We start from the raw sequence: 17,305 nt of genomic DNA, 5'->3' as shown, positions 1-17,305 counted from the left end.
TTTTTCTATATTTATATTTTTCCAAAATAAAAATTTAACTGAAGGGGGACCCCCAAACATGGAATTACCTTTTGGAGGGAGGGCCCTGTACAGTACAGGCTTTCCCATCTAGGTGAGTGTTCTAGAAACCCATCTCTATCAGTGCACCAGCTGGCGTTGTTGTGAGAGGCTGCATTTGGTTGCAGTGAATTATTTTTGAAGTTTCTTTCAATGCATTTGTCCATTTCATGACAGATGATTTACGAGTGCACCTGCCCACATCGTGTTGAGTGTTTAGCAGTTTTTGACCTAAAACCGCGTGACTCCCATGCCCCACCCTCCCTGTTCACCTCATCTTGCCCTGAGTGACTTTTTTTGTTTCCCTGGATGAAAAAAAGTCCTCAAAGGAAATGTTTTGCCGATGTGGAACAAATGAAACAAAAAATGGCAGAAGCACTGAAAGACATCAAAATGGACAAGTTCAAAAACTGTTTTGAGCAGTGGGAAAAAAGTCTCGATAGGTATATTGCACCAAATGAGAGTACTTTGAAGGTGACTCAAGTTTAAACATGTAAGAATAAATACACAAATTTTTATAAATAAATTCCAGATTTTGGGGGGGTCCCCCTTTTTATGTAAACTAAATATTAGTGTAGATTGTAGAAGATGGGACAGCTATTGTGAAAATGATATGAGAATGACTGCATTTGGAGGAATGCCAAACTAAATCATCATCTTTTCTCACTTCTCTTTGGTCAAGGAAAACTAATTTTCTTAACATCTTTTGGCACAATGATATGTTCTTTAAAGGCTTTTTAAGACTTTTCATGTTTCATTTTAATTTTTTTTAAATTTATGTCAGCATTAACATTATATAATGCTTGATTACTTGCTGAATTTGTGTTTCTGGTTTTTGAAAGGTTGGGACAGAGCGTTGAATATCGTCAAATTTGGTCCCTTGAAATATCCAATAAGCCCAACATATCAGAGCCTGAAGAACCAAAGATTCGTTTTGTTGCTGGTATCCATGGAAATGCTCCAGTTGGAACTGAACTGCTTTTGGCTCTGGCAGAATTTCTCTGCCTAAACTACAAAAAGAATCCAGCTGTTACTCAAGTAAGGGAATAGCCTGTTTTGACATGCTTTAAAAGGAAAAAGCTCAGTAATACATTGATATCAAGGCACCATTTTGAAATTTTAATTTCTTACTAGATTTTACTCAGAGGCACTTTGAGTGCATTATAAACTTTACTCTTAAAATGGATTATCTTTGTGTATACTCATTGTTAATAGTGTCTTTCTATTATATATTTTTGGATACAATTAAGAGACATAGAGGAAAAATTTCCATTCAGTCATCTACTTCCTTATTTAATGGTCGAGTTATCCTTCCAATCTTTCCTTACAGTTCTGTACATTCTAACTTGAGGGACTTTTTTCCTAGTTACTTACAACTAGGATACTATAGTAAAAAATTAGATGAAAGACAGATAGTTTTTTTTATGTAATAAATGCAAAATTATTGGACATCTTGGCTGACTAGAGATTTTAAAGGTTTTATTCTTATTTATTTTTAGAGAGAGGAGAAGGGAGGGAGAAAGAGAGGGAGGGAAACATCAATGTGCAAGAGAAACATCAGTTGGTTGCCTCTCATAGTGCCCAGCTGGGGACCTGGCCCTCAACCCAGGCATGTGCCATGATTGGGAATTGAACCACTGACCTTTCAGTTCTGAGGCTGGTGCTCAATTCATTGAGCCAAACCAGCCAGGGCGGGCTGACTAGATTTTAGAAAAAGCAGTATGGCATTGTCTAATTCAGCCATCCATGACTATAAAAAAGAACTTTGATTCATAGTCTTAATCACCTAGGGTTAACAACCTAGTTCTGTGTTGTCTTAGAGAACGGGAGGAAAAAGTGTGTATCCTTCCAAAATACTCACTAATTGGCACTGTCTGTATAGAACTTAGGAAAGAAGAAAGGGACTAATTTATTTAATTCCTACTGTCTGTCTGCCAGGTTCTATAACAAGTACTTTACATCCATCATAAGTTCATCATCAACCTTGTAATTACGTTATCTCCATTTTACGCATGGGAAACTGAGACAGATATTTGGTAACTCACGTGAAGTCACACAGCTAGTAGGTGGGAAAACCAGGATTAAACCCAAGTGTTTCTCACCCTAAAGCCTGTGCTGTTTTGTTGTACCACACTGCCTCCCCTAAAAGAAATTTGTCATGATTAGGATCAGAAGGAAACTGGGGGATAAGATGAGATTAGTTTAATATCAGACTTGATCAAAAAGTATTTTACAATCTTAGGCAAAGTAAATTCCACTAACTTTTATGTGAGTTGCAAGTAGTATCTGACATTTTTTGTTCTTTTTTTTAATGGGAGAATACCTGGGACTGTGGTTCTCAACCCTGGCTGCACATTAGAAACATCTGGGAAGGTTTTAAAAATACCAATGACTGGGCCTCACCCCCAGGGGCATCGATATTACTTGAAAAGCTTCTTAGGTTGTTCTAATATTTGGGCAGAGTTGCTACCTACTGATCTTATGATTGTAAGGTAAAACACTAGGAATTTCAAAACTCCTAGTTTATGAGAATTTGCCTCACTGGACTTATTGGGCTTGGCCTAGATTGCTTTAGATTGTCATTCGTTTTGAACTTAGGGACACAATTGTCTAGCAAGTTCAAGAAAATATACACCTAAGGAGACCTGTTCTGTTATAGCTACTCAGCTTGGCCACTGCAGCACAGAAAGTGTCATGGCATGGGCATGACTTTGTGCCAGTAAAACTTTATTTACAGTAGCAAACAACAGGCTGGATTCAGCCTGCAGGCAGTGGTGTTCTGACCCCTATTGTAAGTCATCAGGAGGTCTCTATGAACATTATTAGTTCTGTGGTAGTTTTTTGTTTCCTTTTTACTGTACTTGAAGCAAGAGATAATGCTATTTTTATGTTTTTAGTTTTGCCTCTTAAATCTGTGTTTAAAACATATAATAAAGATTTTTCCATTTGAGGCATGGTAGTTACCTTTTGCTTCCACATACAGCTAATAATCTCATTGACTTCTGTTTCTGTTTCAGTTGGTTGACAGGACTAGAATTGTGATTGTCCCTTCTCTAAATCCAGATGGGCGAGAGAGAGCACAAGAGAAGGACTGTACTTCAAAGATAGGTCAAACAAACGCTCATGACAAAGACCTGGATACAGACTTTACAAGTAAGACTAATTTTTAGGCCATTAAAGTACTTTGCAGATAATTTTATTTCTCTTTGCTAGGAGATTGGTTGATCCTATTTTGTACATGAGTAATGGGGTACTTTTTCCTAGGTGGTAGATACAGACATCTAGAAAACTTTGCAGATTTTTTCCTTCATAATTAACAAAAGTAATTAAGGCTTTTTCTTAGAAATTCAATCAATAATATTGGGGGATTCCATCACTAGTCATACAGAGATGTTTATTATCTCTCTCTGCCTTCCCACATATGTGCATGCACACACACACACACACGATGTGTGTATGTCGATTTAAAGAGGCCTGTTTCTTTCTTACTTAGGGTCATTTACCATACATGTTGTTCTACAAATTTTTTCATTGACTATATCATTGACATCTTTCCATTTCAGTACTTATAAATCTCTAACGTTCTTATTGATGGCATCTTAGTATGGTATTAATGTCCTTGTTCATTCAACCACTTCTGTACTGATAGACATTTAGTTTATTCCTAATTTTTTGCTCTTGTAAACAGTGCTGCAGAAAGCACTTTGCTTTCTGAAAATCTTATTTACCTTCAAAGATAGGTTATATATTCCCTGAATTATTTTTTAAAAGAGGATACCTTCCTCCCTTTTTGTTTCCAGTAAGAATTTTCTTGCTTGCTTAGAGTCATCAATCTTTACACAATTGAAGTATATAAACTCAAAATAATAGTGGCTTATGGAATAATAAAGTACTCATTACAGATTTTGTAAGTTAGCCTTCTGATTGTGTTCAAGTAGAGGATATTTTCTTAGCTACTTACACCAAAATTTTAAAACTTATTTGATATTTTACTTTTTTACTTTTCAGATAATGCTTCCCAGCCTGAGACTAAAGCCATTATTGAAAATTTGATTCGAAAACAGGACTTCAGTCTTTCTGTGGCTTTAGATGGTGGTTCAGTGCTGGTCACATACCCATATGACAAGCCAGTACAAACAGGTAAGTAGAAGGTCACTTTACATTTGTACTATTTGAGCTTTGACAGGAAATTCCAATTAAGTAATGTCCCTTAAAAATTTTTTTTAAATGGTGAGCATTTGGGCATACTCCCTCAGCAAATAACCAACCTGATATGATTGTATGTATATCAACAGTTCAAACAGTTCCTTGTAAGAGAGAGGTCAGATCTAATGATGGCCTGGCTTTGCTGAGTGTAGCCATTTTGTCACATCTGTTCAATTTAGTCCACAAGCATTTACTGAGTGATTATTATGTCTGTATACATTGGGATTATAAAAGTGAATAAGACACAATACAGAATTCCCCTTCCCTGCTTTAAACCTTGATTGACTGGTTGTATCTTATGGTGAGTTAAACAATTACTTGTTGCCCTGGCTGGTGTAGCTCAGTGGATTCAGCACCGGCCTGCAAATTGAGAGGTCACTGGTTCAATTCCCAGTCAGGGCACATGCCTCAGTTGTGGGCCAGGTCCCCAACTGAGGGCGTGTGAGGGGCAACCAATTGATGTTTCTCTCACACATCAATGTTTCTCTCCCTCTCTCTCTCTTCTGTTCTCTCTAAAAATAAATAAATAAAATATTTTATTAATTAAAAAACAACAACAACAATTGCTGTTGAATCTCTTTGGGGCTATTGTATATGGAAATAGTTTGTGTCATTTTCTATGCAGCTTACAAGAAAACATTATTAGTAGGCCACAGTTGCCTGAGAATGTAGTAAAACATACCAAAGCAAGTTTTATTTTGGTGTGATAGCCTGTTTTCTAAACTAACCATTAATACCTTTTAATGTAAGGAAGATCTGTGTCTTTTTGGTCATATTCTGGGCTAAACAGAACCATGTGTTTAATTCTAATAACTCCAGTAAACTTCAGTGGAGTGCAGAAAGGAGAGAAAAATGACTTGTAACCATGAAATTGAACTTGGAGAAAAATCTTTTGTATTTCTCCACTGACTTCTAAATTTTTCCTTTGTAGTGGAAAACAAAGAGACTCTGAAGCATTTAGCATCACTTTATGCAAATAATCATCCATCGATGCACTTGGGTCAGCCCAGTTGCCCAAATAAATCAGGTAGGTATCTTCCCTACCCCTTGTTATTGTTGTTGCTGCTTTGGGCAGGGGGAGGGGTATTGCCTTATAGTTTGGCTGATCCTCCATCCCTTAATGCTTTTATAGATGAGAATATCCCAGGAGGAGTAATGCGTGGAGCAGAGTGGCACAGTCACCTGGGCAGCATGAAGGTATGCTTCAGAGAATATAATGAGAATGGAATTGTAAATCCTGGCCATAGACTTTTCTGAAATAAGCAAAGTAAATGGCATCTGCTTCATGGCTTTCTTGACATGATAGCCCTCAACTTAATCTATAACAGTGTTTGTTTTGTTTTGCCGTTTTAATCATTTTTTAATTGTACAATTTAGTGACATTAATTCTATTTATAATGTTGTGCAAGTATCACCTGTCCCAACCATTTATTTCTAAAACGTTTTCATCACCCAGAACAGAAACTCCACACCCACTAAGCAGTCACTCCTCATTTTCCCGCAGCCTGTTAACCTCTAATCTGCTTTCTATCTGTGTGTGCGCCTAGTCTAGATATTTCATGTAAGTGGAATCATACAAGATCTGTCCTTTTATGTCTGGCTTCTTTCAATTAGTGTAATGGTTTCAGGGTTCCTCCATTTTATTGCATGTATTAGTACTCCATTCCTTTTTATAGCTGAATAATGTTCTGTTGTATGTATATATATCTTGTGTATCAGTTCATCTGTTGATGGATACCTGAGTTGTTTCTCCCTTTTGGCTATTGAAAATAATGCTGCAGTGGACATTTGTGTACAAATATCTGTTTGAACTTGTGTTTTAATTCTTTTGGGTACATGAGGTCTGTCTGGAAAAAGTCCAGCAGTTGTTAATATAACAAGAATGGTTTGCATGACATCAATGTAACCTGGCAGCCAAGGAGAGTGGACTGGAATGCATATGTATGAACAATGACAGCTTCACTGTACTAGTCAGTGGGGTGGTAGATGCCATTGAGTGAGCCTCTGTACTGTGTGGCCATCACATTCAAAATGACTGAGGGAGTAGAGCAACAAATTTGCATTAAATTTTGTGTTAAGCTTGAACATTTTTCCACGGAAACTATTTAGATGATTCAGAAAGCCACAGCTAGGGGCAACTGGTGATTAGCAGCTTTATCACGACAACGCACCTGCTTGTGCATCATGTCTTGTGCAGTTTGGGGGCGAAACGTCACCCAGGTGACTCAGCCTCCCTACAGCCCAGATTTGGCGCTCTGCAACTTCTGACTTTTCCCAAAACTAAAATGACCTTTAAGAGGGAAGAGATTTCAGACTGTTGATGAGATTCAGGAAAATACAGAGGGGCAGCTGATGGCAATTGGGGGAACTCTGTGTGGTCCCATGGTGCCTACTTTGAAGGGGACTGAGATGTCATTGTCCTATGTACAATGTTTCTTGTATCTCTTTATCTTCAATAAATGTCTCAATTTTTCATATCACATGGCTGGATACCTTCTGGACAGACCTCGTATACCTGAAAGTGGAATTGCTGGTCATATTCTAATTATAAGTTTAACTTTGAGTAACCACCAAACTGTTTTCCATATCAGCCAAATCATTTTACATTCCCACCAGCAATGTACAAAGGTTCTAATTTCTTTATATCCTTACCAATACTTTTTGTTTTCCTTTTTTTAATTATAGGCATTCTGGTGATTGTGAAGTAGTGCCTCATTGCAGTTTTGATTTGCTTTTCTGTGGTGACTAATGATGTTGAGCATCTTTCCTTGTCTTATTGGCCATGTGCATATTTCTTTGGAAAATCTATTCAAGTCTGTTGTCCATTTTAAAATTGGGTTGTTTGTCTTTTTATTGTTGAGTTATAAGAATTCTTTATATATTTTGAATGCTAAACCCTTACTAGATGTCTCATTCTGTAGATTGTTTCATTTTCTTTTTATTTTTTTAATTTTTTTTATTTATTTTATTTATTTATTTATTTATTTTGGTTTTTCAATTATAGTTGTCCCCTTTTCTCCCAATTTCTCTCCCCCACCCAACCCACCCCCTCTCCCGCAATCATATTCATTTTCTTGATCAGGTCCTTTGATGCACAAAAGGTTTTAATTTTGATTGTCATACTTATCTGTTTTTTTACTTTGTCATATCTAAGAATTCACTGCCAAATCTAAGGTCATAAAGATTTACCCCTGTGTTTTCTTCTAATGAGTTTATGGATTTAGCTCATATTTGAGTTGAGTTCATTTTCGTGTATGATAAAAAGTAGTACAACTTCACTTACTGGTATGTGGAAATCGAGTTGTCTGAGCACTACTTGTTAAAAAGACTGTTCTTTCCCCATTGAGTGGTCTTAGCACCCTTGTCAAAAATTAACTGACCATAGATGAACGGGCTTATTTATGGACTCTCAGTTCTATTCCAGTGGTCTGTCTCTTCTTATGCCAGTACCACTGCTTTGATTACTGTAGCTTTGTGGTAAGTGTTTATGTTTGTTTGTTTGTTTTTTATTGTGATTCCTCCTATTGTGCTCTTCTTCCTCAAAATTGCTGTGGCTATTCGGGTTCTTTGTGTTAATTTTGAAATCAGGAACTATGAATACTCTAACTTTATTATTTTCTAAGATTGTTTTGGCTATTCAAGGCCCTTTGTAATTCCATTTGAATTTGAAGATTCTCTTTTCTTTTTCTGCCCAGCAAGGCTGTTAGAATTTTGTTAGGGGTTGTGTTGAATTTGTAGATCACTCTGGGTTGCATCTCAACCATATTGTCTTCTTATCCATGAACACAGTATGTCTTTCCACATACTTGGGTCATCTTTAATTTCCATCTGACAGCATTTTAATTGGTTATCCATCCACTTCAAGTTAGTCAGGAGTTAGCAGATGGGAGGTTAGCTTGTCATTCCATTCACATGTGCAACCAAAAAATTGACTTCATAACTATGTAACAGAATCAATCTGTTTGATCTAGAAGAGAACAACTTTCAACACGCCGTGAGAAATTAAAGACAGAAAAGGTTACACCTAGTTAGAGATGTTGCCTTCTCTTCATGGAGGACATGGCACTTGGGTGCAGAGTTGGTGAATCGGCAGGGCATTTCAGAAAGAGGAAGCAGTATGGGCTGAAGTCAATAAGCAATCTAGTTTCATTAGAATATGGTGTGCAATGGAAAGCAGTGGAAGACAAGAATGGCAAGGCACTCTTGTTTTAGTAAGGAATGGGAAGCCACTAAAGGTTTTGAGCAAATATATAGTGATGTGGTCTGAACTGTTCTATGGGAAAATTAATCTCTTAGCAGTGGGGTAAAATAGTCTGGGGGAAGGTGAGATTGTGATACAGGGACACTGGTTTAGAATAGCCTAAACAAGTAATAATGAAGGCCTAGATTGAGGTAGAGGTAGTAGGGGTGGGGTCAAGGGATTAAGTTTCAGAGCTATTGTAGGGATACAGTTGACAGTATTTGGCAAATTAAGGATAATAGCAAGACACTGAAATCATAGGCAAGAGATTCCATGTCTGTGAGAAAATGAGTTAATACCATTAACTGAATTAGGAAAAAGAACAGGTTTGTGGGGAAAGGTGTTAAGTTTGGTTTTGGAACCTGTCCACACAAGTAGTGCCTGTGCCTGGATAATTGCTTATTTTAAGCAGTGGCTGTTGTCATCATCAGGCTTGAGGCTGCAGGGCAGGTGTTTGTGCTTCTACCTCCAGAACTCTAAGAACAACAGTGAAGTCCCAGGGTTTAGAGGGAAGCTGGCCTATTGCATATACACATCCATTCACTTATTCAGCAGACTCTGATCAACCCCCTCCACCTGCCACACTGTGGGAAGCACTGGAGATACAAAAATGAATTGGATGTAGTCTCTGGTCTCAAGGGCCCTCTTAGGAGCAGCCTTGTTTATGACTGATTATAATACCGAGTGGTTTATTTATATTTGATGTAAATTATTTACAGATTCTTTGTTTAGATCACCCAGGTTTTCTTTTTATTCCACTTACTCTATTCTTTGCATTACAAAGCCTCACTCTTACTTTTACTTATTACTTTCCTCCATTTGCTTTTGCATTTTCTATTCCAGGATTACAGTGTCACCTCTGGCCACTGTCCAGAAATCACAGTGTACACAAGCTGCTGCCGCTTCCCTGGTGCAGCACAACTCCCTTCCTTGTGGGCAGAAAATAAAAAGTCTCTCCTTAGCATGTTGGTGGAGGTGAGTCTTTCTCTCTTAACCAGAAGCAAACTCCCAGGAATAGGTGCAATGAAAACCTTTATCAAAACATTTTCTTAGCCTTTTACCAAAATTTTATATTATTTATTTTAAATCTATATAGAAAGGAGAATCTTATTCAATTCATATTGCCTAAATTCGTGCCAGGAGTTCCCGTGTCCGGAACCTGCTGTGACTCAGGCACTCTAACCTATGAGATGCCGCAGGCGCTTTCATTTCTGCGTCACACGGTTACTCGAGACTGTGTGTGTCTTCATTCACGGCCTCAGAAGGTTTGGGTTCTAACACTTTTGGCTTTGACTCTGTTAAAGTTCTCCTTTCCCTTCTGTCCATCTCTGTGCCTCTGAAGCCATAACTGAGTAGCAAACAAGGTCAGAGTCATGGGGAAGGACAAATAAACCAGTCGTAGGGGGATTTTTGTTGTTTTGTTTGTTTGTTGTTTTTGTCCTGCCTCAAACTATTGCCTCTGGACCTTCTGGCATTATGAAAACATACGTTTATATTTTAAATATTTTTTTCAGGTTCACAAGGGAGTTCATGGCTTTGTTAAAGATAAGACTGGAAAACCAATCTCTAATGCAGTCATTGTACTCAATGAAGGAGTAAAGGTGCACACAAAAGAGGGCGGCTACTTCCATGTGCTGCTGGCCCCGGGTGTGCACAACATCAATGCCATCGCGGATGGGTATCAGCAGCAGCATTCGCAGGTAAGAGACGCAAATTGAGTGGTATCGCGTAAATTCTTACTCGTAATAGTACTTCTATTCTAGTTTGGAATTCTTGTTGGGAAACTGAGGAATAAAATAAAAAGTGTGACCAGCCCTTGATTATGGTATGTTATTTTTATATCTTTTAGCAACAAAGGGGATTTTTTTTTTTTTAGCATTTTGTATACTTTAGATGACAGTGAATCATTTCTTTGGTTTGCTAAAAAAAGGACCTAGAAATGCAGCAGGGATACAATACACCTTAAGTAAAGTTTTTCATAATCCTTGTACTGTATCTTTCTAGGTCTTTGTGCATCATGATGCAGCTAGTTCTGTGGTAATAGTCTTTGACACAGACAACCGGATATTTGGTTTGCCGAGGGAGCTTGTGGTAACTGTATCAGGTAAAGGAATTTAAATTTTTGGTAGTGGAAGATAACACCAGTCTGACATTTTAATTTGAGAATGGATCACTTCTATAATCACCTGAAGCCAATCACTTTTCTTCTAATGTCTCCTTATCTAAATGTAGTGTTCTTTCATGGCTTGCCCCTCGCGTTCTCAGGTCCGTACTCAGGTGTCATCTCCACAGAGAGGCCTTCCCTGATAACGCTTGCGAAAACATTGGCTTGGCCAAAAAGACTGTTCAGTTTTTTCTGTAAAATAAAAGACGCATTCTTCATTTTCACCAATAACTTTATTGATTTGGATATTTTGAGTATGTCGGTTATCTCCTGCATGGTATAACTTTGACTATTCTCAATTAATATCTCAATTTGATCGCTATCAATTTCAGCTGGTCTACACAACTGTGGAGCATCGTCCAGCAAGAAATCTCCAGCATGAAACTTTATAAACCACTTTTGACATGTTCAGTCACAGCACCTTCTCCATACACTGCACAAATCTTTTTTGCACCACAGTTGTATTTTTACCTTTCTTAAAATTATAAAGCATAATATGCCAAAAGTGTTGCATATTTTCTTCCATCTTCAATGTTAAAATGGCTACACAAAAACTCACCAATTTTTATGTTTTCTTAATGCATGCTGATATGACAGCTGTCACAGTACAATCAAACAAAATTGTTTTGAATGATGTTAAAAACAACTAAGCACTACTAAAGCCATCTTATGGAGAAAAAGCAGATGACCTTTTTGGCCAACCTAGCAGTATCCCTGTCACTATCTCCAACCCACTTGCTTCTGTTATAACACTTATCACTATCTGATGTTACATATCTAGTCACTTATTTGTCTATATTTAGTTTCTCCCACTAAAGCATAAGTTTGAGAGAGCAGAGTGCCTAGAACCATGATTGGCATGCAGTGGGTCTTAATGAGGAGTTGTTGATTCAATGAATGATTTGCTTTTTATTAAGACCATAAGTCCCTTGGACTGTGACTTAGTTCTGTTTTTCCATCATCCTGGAAGGAGAAAATATTTGCTTTCTCCAGTATTAACGTGTGCCATTGCTTGAATTACTGAAAGGTTATAGAGAAAAATGTATGTGGTAAGATAAATATTGTGTTGTATCTTTTTGACACAGAGCTTTGCTTCATTTCTATGCAACTTGGACTTGATGCAAATTGACCAAGTTTTATTACAGAGTGTGTAGGGGAGAGATCACTAGTGGAAGAAGAGTGGAATATTGGAGACGTGGTCAGATCATAGAGCCTGCTGTGGAGTGTTCAAAGTGCAGAGTTACTAGCTTGAGCGAGATAAAGTATGGCTCACTCAGTGGTTAGAAACACAGGAGCCGGGATTCAGCCATCGTTTAAATCTGGCTCTGCCACCCATTTACTGGCATGAACTTAATTTATGATTTTATTATTATTTCTTGTTATTAAGACTAATTCTGATAGCCTTATGTAAAAATCTTTTAAATAAATGAGAGGTTTTAGGTGAGATGAAAATTTACTGGAAAGGTAAAGAAGCCTTTGATAAGTTGCAGAACAGTGGACACAGTTGGTTTCATTGCGGTAAAAGAAAAATGTATATACATATACAAATGCATGAAGAAAAATCTGGAAAAACATGTACTAGGGTTGCTAAAATGATCTTGAGGTAACAGAACTGTGCAGATGTGCGATATTTGGCTTGGGTTTTTAGTATTTTTGCTATTTGTGTTTTTTTAATTTTGCATACTATGAATATACTGCTTCTATAATAATAAAAGGTTGTTTTTAAGTCCATGAAATAAAAATAAAATAAATGAATGGCATATTATTAAAAGTGTCATCATAAGTAGCTGTTTATTTATATCCTTAAAATAGAACACCATTCATGTGGCGACGTTGTTTGGCAGGTGCCACCATGTCGGCGTTGGTCCTAACAGCTTGCATTATCTGGTGCATCTGCTCAATCAAGTCTAACAGACACAAGGATGGCTTCCATCGGCTCAGGCAGCATCACGATGAGTATGAAGATGAAATTCGCATGATGTCCACCAGCTCCAAGAAGTCCCTCTTAAGCCATGAGTTCCAGGACGAAACGGACACTGAGGAGGAGACATTATATTCTAGCAAACATTGAAACACACACCTTGCATATCTCCCAGCAAAACTATAGTTTCTTTTGGGAGACACTGCATTAAGAAGAGAGACTATCCTGCTTCTTCAAAGAGCTTTGGGAAGTTAACTTGCTAAATTTGTATTCTCTGTGAATTTGGCTGGCAGTTTTGAACTTCCCCTCCTTAAAGTACTCTTACCTTTGTTTTTCTTTTTAATTTAAGATGAGCTGTTTGGAGCTTATGTTATAACTGCATAAAGCCAACTAGTGGATGTTGTATTTTGCACATCAGGTGTTTCCTAGTGGCTTTAGCTTTTTTATTTTCTTTTCCTCTTTATTTTAAATGGCCAAAAGAATCCAGAAACATTAAGGCAGGGACAGCAGTCAGAATCTGACATAAAGCTTTAAAACTCAAGGTTTTCTCAACCTACTGAGAAAGTACTTCTCTCTAGTTATAAAATAGCTGGAGTTGCTGTTATTATTCAGGTTTAGTGGAGGCTGAGTTGATTTTTAAACATATAACATTATGAAATGAATAAATGGGCTTCCACATTTGCTTTCTACCTGTTCTAAGGCTAGATCAGAACTGGTGGCCTGTGCTCTCAGCAGGATTTCCCTACCTCTTGTGTAAAGTTTAGCAAAGTTTTAAAGATCCCCATTTTAAGGGAGAACTGTTGACTTTGTTGTAAAAGATCTAAATGTCCATTTGAATGGAGCTAAGAGGGAGATCTAGCAAAAGCTAAAACTCATGTTGCCTATCTTTTAACCTGGTAAAAACCCATAGGTGCTGCTGCTTTTATCTGTGAAACACTAGTTATTCTAGGAATGCTTAATTCTTTAATATTCCCTAAATTTGAACATTTTTAATGTTGTACACTTACGGTTTTCAGATTATCCAGCAATCTACAAGATCTGAATTCTACTGAAAATATCTACAAGTGTGGAAGAAACCTACTTGGCACATTCTTAACCTGTATTTGAATACAAAATATCTACCCTTCATGCTCCAGCCCAAACCTGTCATAGCATACTGTTATTGAAATAGCTAGGCCAGTCTAATTCATATACACCTCTGCAAGTGATTGGGTTCTTTGCCCTAATGTTTCATTGACAGTCCCTTTTATTATCAATCAATTTTGTTAAAAGTTCAGTTGCAAGCATTTAAATATGGCTCTCTCCATTAAAAAAAAAAAAAAAGTTATGAACTGCTGTGTGATGTAACACTGTGGTGAGAAAAGTATCACTTTCACCTGCCAGTTGGGTTATTGCAAAGACCTGAAAGGTTTGCATTGTACTGTGTCTGTAATATCATGCTATTCAGTGAAATTGATGCTTTTTGTAAGTATGAGTCTTACCAATGATTTAATGGTTTAATATATTTGAATGTGTTAATGGCCAAGTTGCTGCTGAACTTGTACTAAATCAGGGGATCAAAGAAATTGCTCTCATCTTTTCAAATTGTATTCTATATCCATTAATGTACCTATCATCTCAAAGTCTTCATGTGGAGTGGTTCACATGAAGTCATACAGGCAAGTTTTGTGAGGAATGTATCCAAAATGGCTTTATAAAAAGAGATTTGGTTCAGCAGGAATGATGAAGTCATGACACTTATTAATGAGTGTCTGTGATAAATTTGGGTGGTTCAAGGTTAAGCCATTCTGGTATTAATCCTGTTATTAACAACTCTAAATTTTGAACCCTTGCCACCCCATTTTTACCCTACCACATACATAGAACAGATTTTGTGGGGTGCTAATATTTAATGGAATGTATTGGACTTAATTTCTTCTAATAATACTTTACATTTTCCTTAAGAGGATAATGTAGTGGTATTGCTCTTTCCAGCTTTATTTTAAGAATGAAAACTCAGAAAACCAACAAAGGCCTATGAATGGCCAGCTCTTCTTGAGACATTGCAGGAAAAAATTAAACAAAGTTGATATGACAGCCTTTACTTAATTGGGTCTTCACTGGAGGATGCCTTTAAATTTATTTCTCTCCTGACTTAAACATGTTTTTAACTGTACATCACAGTGGCCGGAGTCCCTGCCTTTTAAGCATGTGTAAAATTTTTTAGAAATGAACATACAAGCATTTTTAAAATATTTTTTCCTGAAAAGAAAACCAAATTCTGCTATAAATCTTTAATCTTGAATGAATTTCTAAATAATGAATTGTTCTGGAAAACAAGGCCTCTCAGCCTGTGTTACCTATTAACATGAATGTACAAGATCATGACTACTAAGACTGTGTTCTCTGCCTTGCTTTGTCTTTTATTTGTGGATCTAATCTAATATTAGGCCACATTAACTGCTTAAGGCATTGAAGCCATATGGGATGGGGAATGCATTTTTTCAGTGTTTCTCATTGAGACTTTTCATTTCTTTGGAGTCATGGAGGCAAGTAAGTATCACAGTATTATGAAATTTGACCAAACCTGAGTTGTGCCTTTCTTTACTCACAAGGCATGTTATTTTTGTGTCCTAATCATCAGTTTGTAAACCTTCTTCCCTCCCATCTCCTTAATAAAAGCAAAGTGATTGAGTAGGTAATGTTCAAAGTGTCTGCCTTGTGTAAATGTACTGATTATGCAGTTCAATAAGACCAACTTAAGCTACTTTCAGGAGAAAAGACCCTTTGGTTTTGATGTATTTTGCTGAATGTTTAGATAGTGATTGGAATCCCATCCAGTTAAGGAATGCTTGAAATTTTCAGTGGAGGAAATCTGCTTTGGGATTTTGTCATCCTTCAGAAAGGAAGCATATGTATGACGGGCCCAGTGTGACTCAATGGTTTACCTTTGGTAACTCACCTGAATGGGATTTGCTGAATTAATGAGTATTGAACTTAAAACTAATTATGAGTTGACAAATAAATAAAAGGTAGTGCTTATGCCTGGGCTTATTGTGTTTCTGAGCTAACACCAGGTTACTCAGTAACCATGGCCTGTTCCTCCATTTTCATTTATTCTCAGCAGTAAAGAGTCTTATCTTCTTGTTGCCAGACATGCACTTGTGCTAGGTTTTGTCCCTGCTATAGTAAAAGCTGCTTAGCTGTGAATGCTGTACCTAGTGCTCTATGTTATGGTTCTCTGGTGGAATTGTTTTTAACAGAAGCAACTTAATTGTTATTACAAAAAAATTCCACTGTGTTTGATATTCAATGATCTTCTATATAGCAACTTTTTGATAATTCTGGGTTCCTGATTTGTTTCAATTAAAGCAGATTTTTTTGTGTGGGGAGGGGGCGATTAGAGTCCCTGACCAACATCAACTGAACTTGGACTTAAAATTCATGAAGCAGTATCTCCCAACACCCATTTCTCCTATGTTTTAGCAATAATTAATATCCCACTGGACTTTCAGAGTATTGCCCTGCTTGATTTTGATTTGACAGAATATATTATGAAATTTGAAAGTAGGCTACCATTTTGAGACCACTGGACATAAATTATGTATATGTATAATAATGACTTTTATAAATAGCATACCGTGAGTGTACTAAGTACATTCTATGCTGGCCATGCTGCAGATTTATGGAGGTGTGACATAATGGTATGTTTTATGCTCAGATTAAAAATCAGTTTTTCACCTCTCCATATTTTTTTCAGAGTGACCTTCCCCGGCTCCATAAAAATCTATAGCTACTTACATGAGGTGCCTAACACTCACTCATCTCAAGTGCTTCAGCCTTTGGTTTATCTCATGCACTGTGCCTTCAAAATGAAACTTTTAAAAGGGACTTCAAACAAAGTTGAATCATAGTTTTAAAAAGTCAATTTGTGTAATTTATGTGAAATCTAACTGTAATGAGGTCCTTTCTGTTTTTTATATGTAAACAGATCTAATGCTGTATAAAAGTTATTTTATGATGTTTGTCTTTCTTTGTGTTTTGTCTCATAATCTCTTCTCAAAAGCAATAGGCCAGAAAAAGTTATTGTTCCAGTTGGAAAGTTTATATTTAGGTTTTCTACCTATACTAGGAGAAAAATAGCACTAGGCTAGGAATACAGGGTATTACTTGTACAGTGTGTCTGTCTTAAACTGACTCAAAAGCAAACTGTTTCTGAAATAATTGCATCAGATAGTAGCCACATTTCTTTCTGTTCACAGCTCAGCTGGATTGATATATATCTAATCATGCCACAATGAACACCACAAAACTGGTCATTGAAGGGTTTATGTACCCATTTTAAACTTGTTTGTTGAAAATTTGATCATTTTTACAGATGAGCTCAGTTAGAATTTGTCCTGGCATGTCTTGGCATAGTGGAGATAATTCATTTTGCAATAGTTTATTGATACTGCTGCTCTAGTAAGAATTGGGGACACAAAGTTTTATAAGAAACATGGGCTCTGCTGACAAGGAACAGAAATGGAAGTCAGCTATATTTCTGTAGTGACTGGTTCCTCTAAAAAGGAAGTCTGCTCTAGAAGAAATGTAGCATAAAGATTTGAGCATGGACTTTGGAGCTGAACCGATCTATGATTCTTGACTCAGTTATGAATAAATGTCATTGTGTAGGTCTTCATCTCTCTTACTCGTGTTAGAATGCCAGTGATTCTATGGTACTTAGTGCATACCTCAG

The 17,305-nt window shown here is 36.9% G+C and overlaps 1 protein-coding gene across 1 annotated transcript in view; it reads left to right on the top strand.

The window, feature by feature from the left end:
* CPD (carboxypeptidase D) overlaps nucleotides 1-16,588 on the top strand; it is a 63,803-nt gene extending 47,215 nt beyond the window's left edge. Inside the window, exons 13-21 of the mRNA XM_090292961.1 lie at nucleotides 900-1,095; nucleotides 3,075-3,210; nucleotides 4,066-4,197; nucleotides 5,195-5,290; nucleotides 5,396-5,460; nucleotides 9,347-9,478; nucleotides 10,018-10,203; nucleotides 10,508-10,607; nucleotides 12,512-16,588. Coding sequence (XP_090149087.1) covers nucleotides 900-1,095; nucleotides 3,075-3,210; nucleotides 4,066-4,197; nucleotides 5,195-5,290; nucleotides 5,396-5,460; nucleotides 9,347-9,478; nucleotides 10,018-10,203; nucleotides 10,508-10,607; nucleotides 12,512-12,738 — 1,270 coding nt within the window. The 3' untranslated portion in view covers nucleotides 12,739-16,588. The remainder of the gene's footprint in view (nucleotides 1-899; nucleotides 1,096-3,074; nucleotides 3,211-4,065; nucleotides 4,198-5,194; nucleotides 5,291-5,395; nucleotides 5,461-9,346; nucleotides 9,479-10,017; nucleotides 10,204-10,507; nucleotides 10,608-12,511) is intronic.
* The last annotated feature ends 717 nt before the right edge of the window (nucleotides 16,589-17,305 follow it).

This window comes from Furipterus horrens, unplaced genomic scaffold (genome assembly GCF_987537825.1).
Source record: "Furipterus horrens unplaced genomic scaffold, mFurHor1.1.pri manual_scaffold_11, whole genome shotgun sequence".
Classification (NCBI taxonomy): domain Eukaryota; kingdom Metazoa; phylum Chordata; class Mammalia; order Chiroptera; family Furipteridae; genus Furipterus; species Furipterus horrens.
Note: the sequence above shows the minus strand (reverse complement) of the source record. Positions and strands in the feature narration are given on the sequence as shown.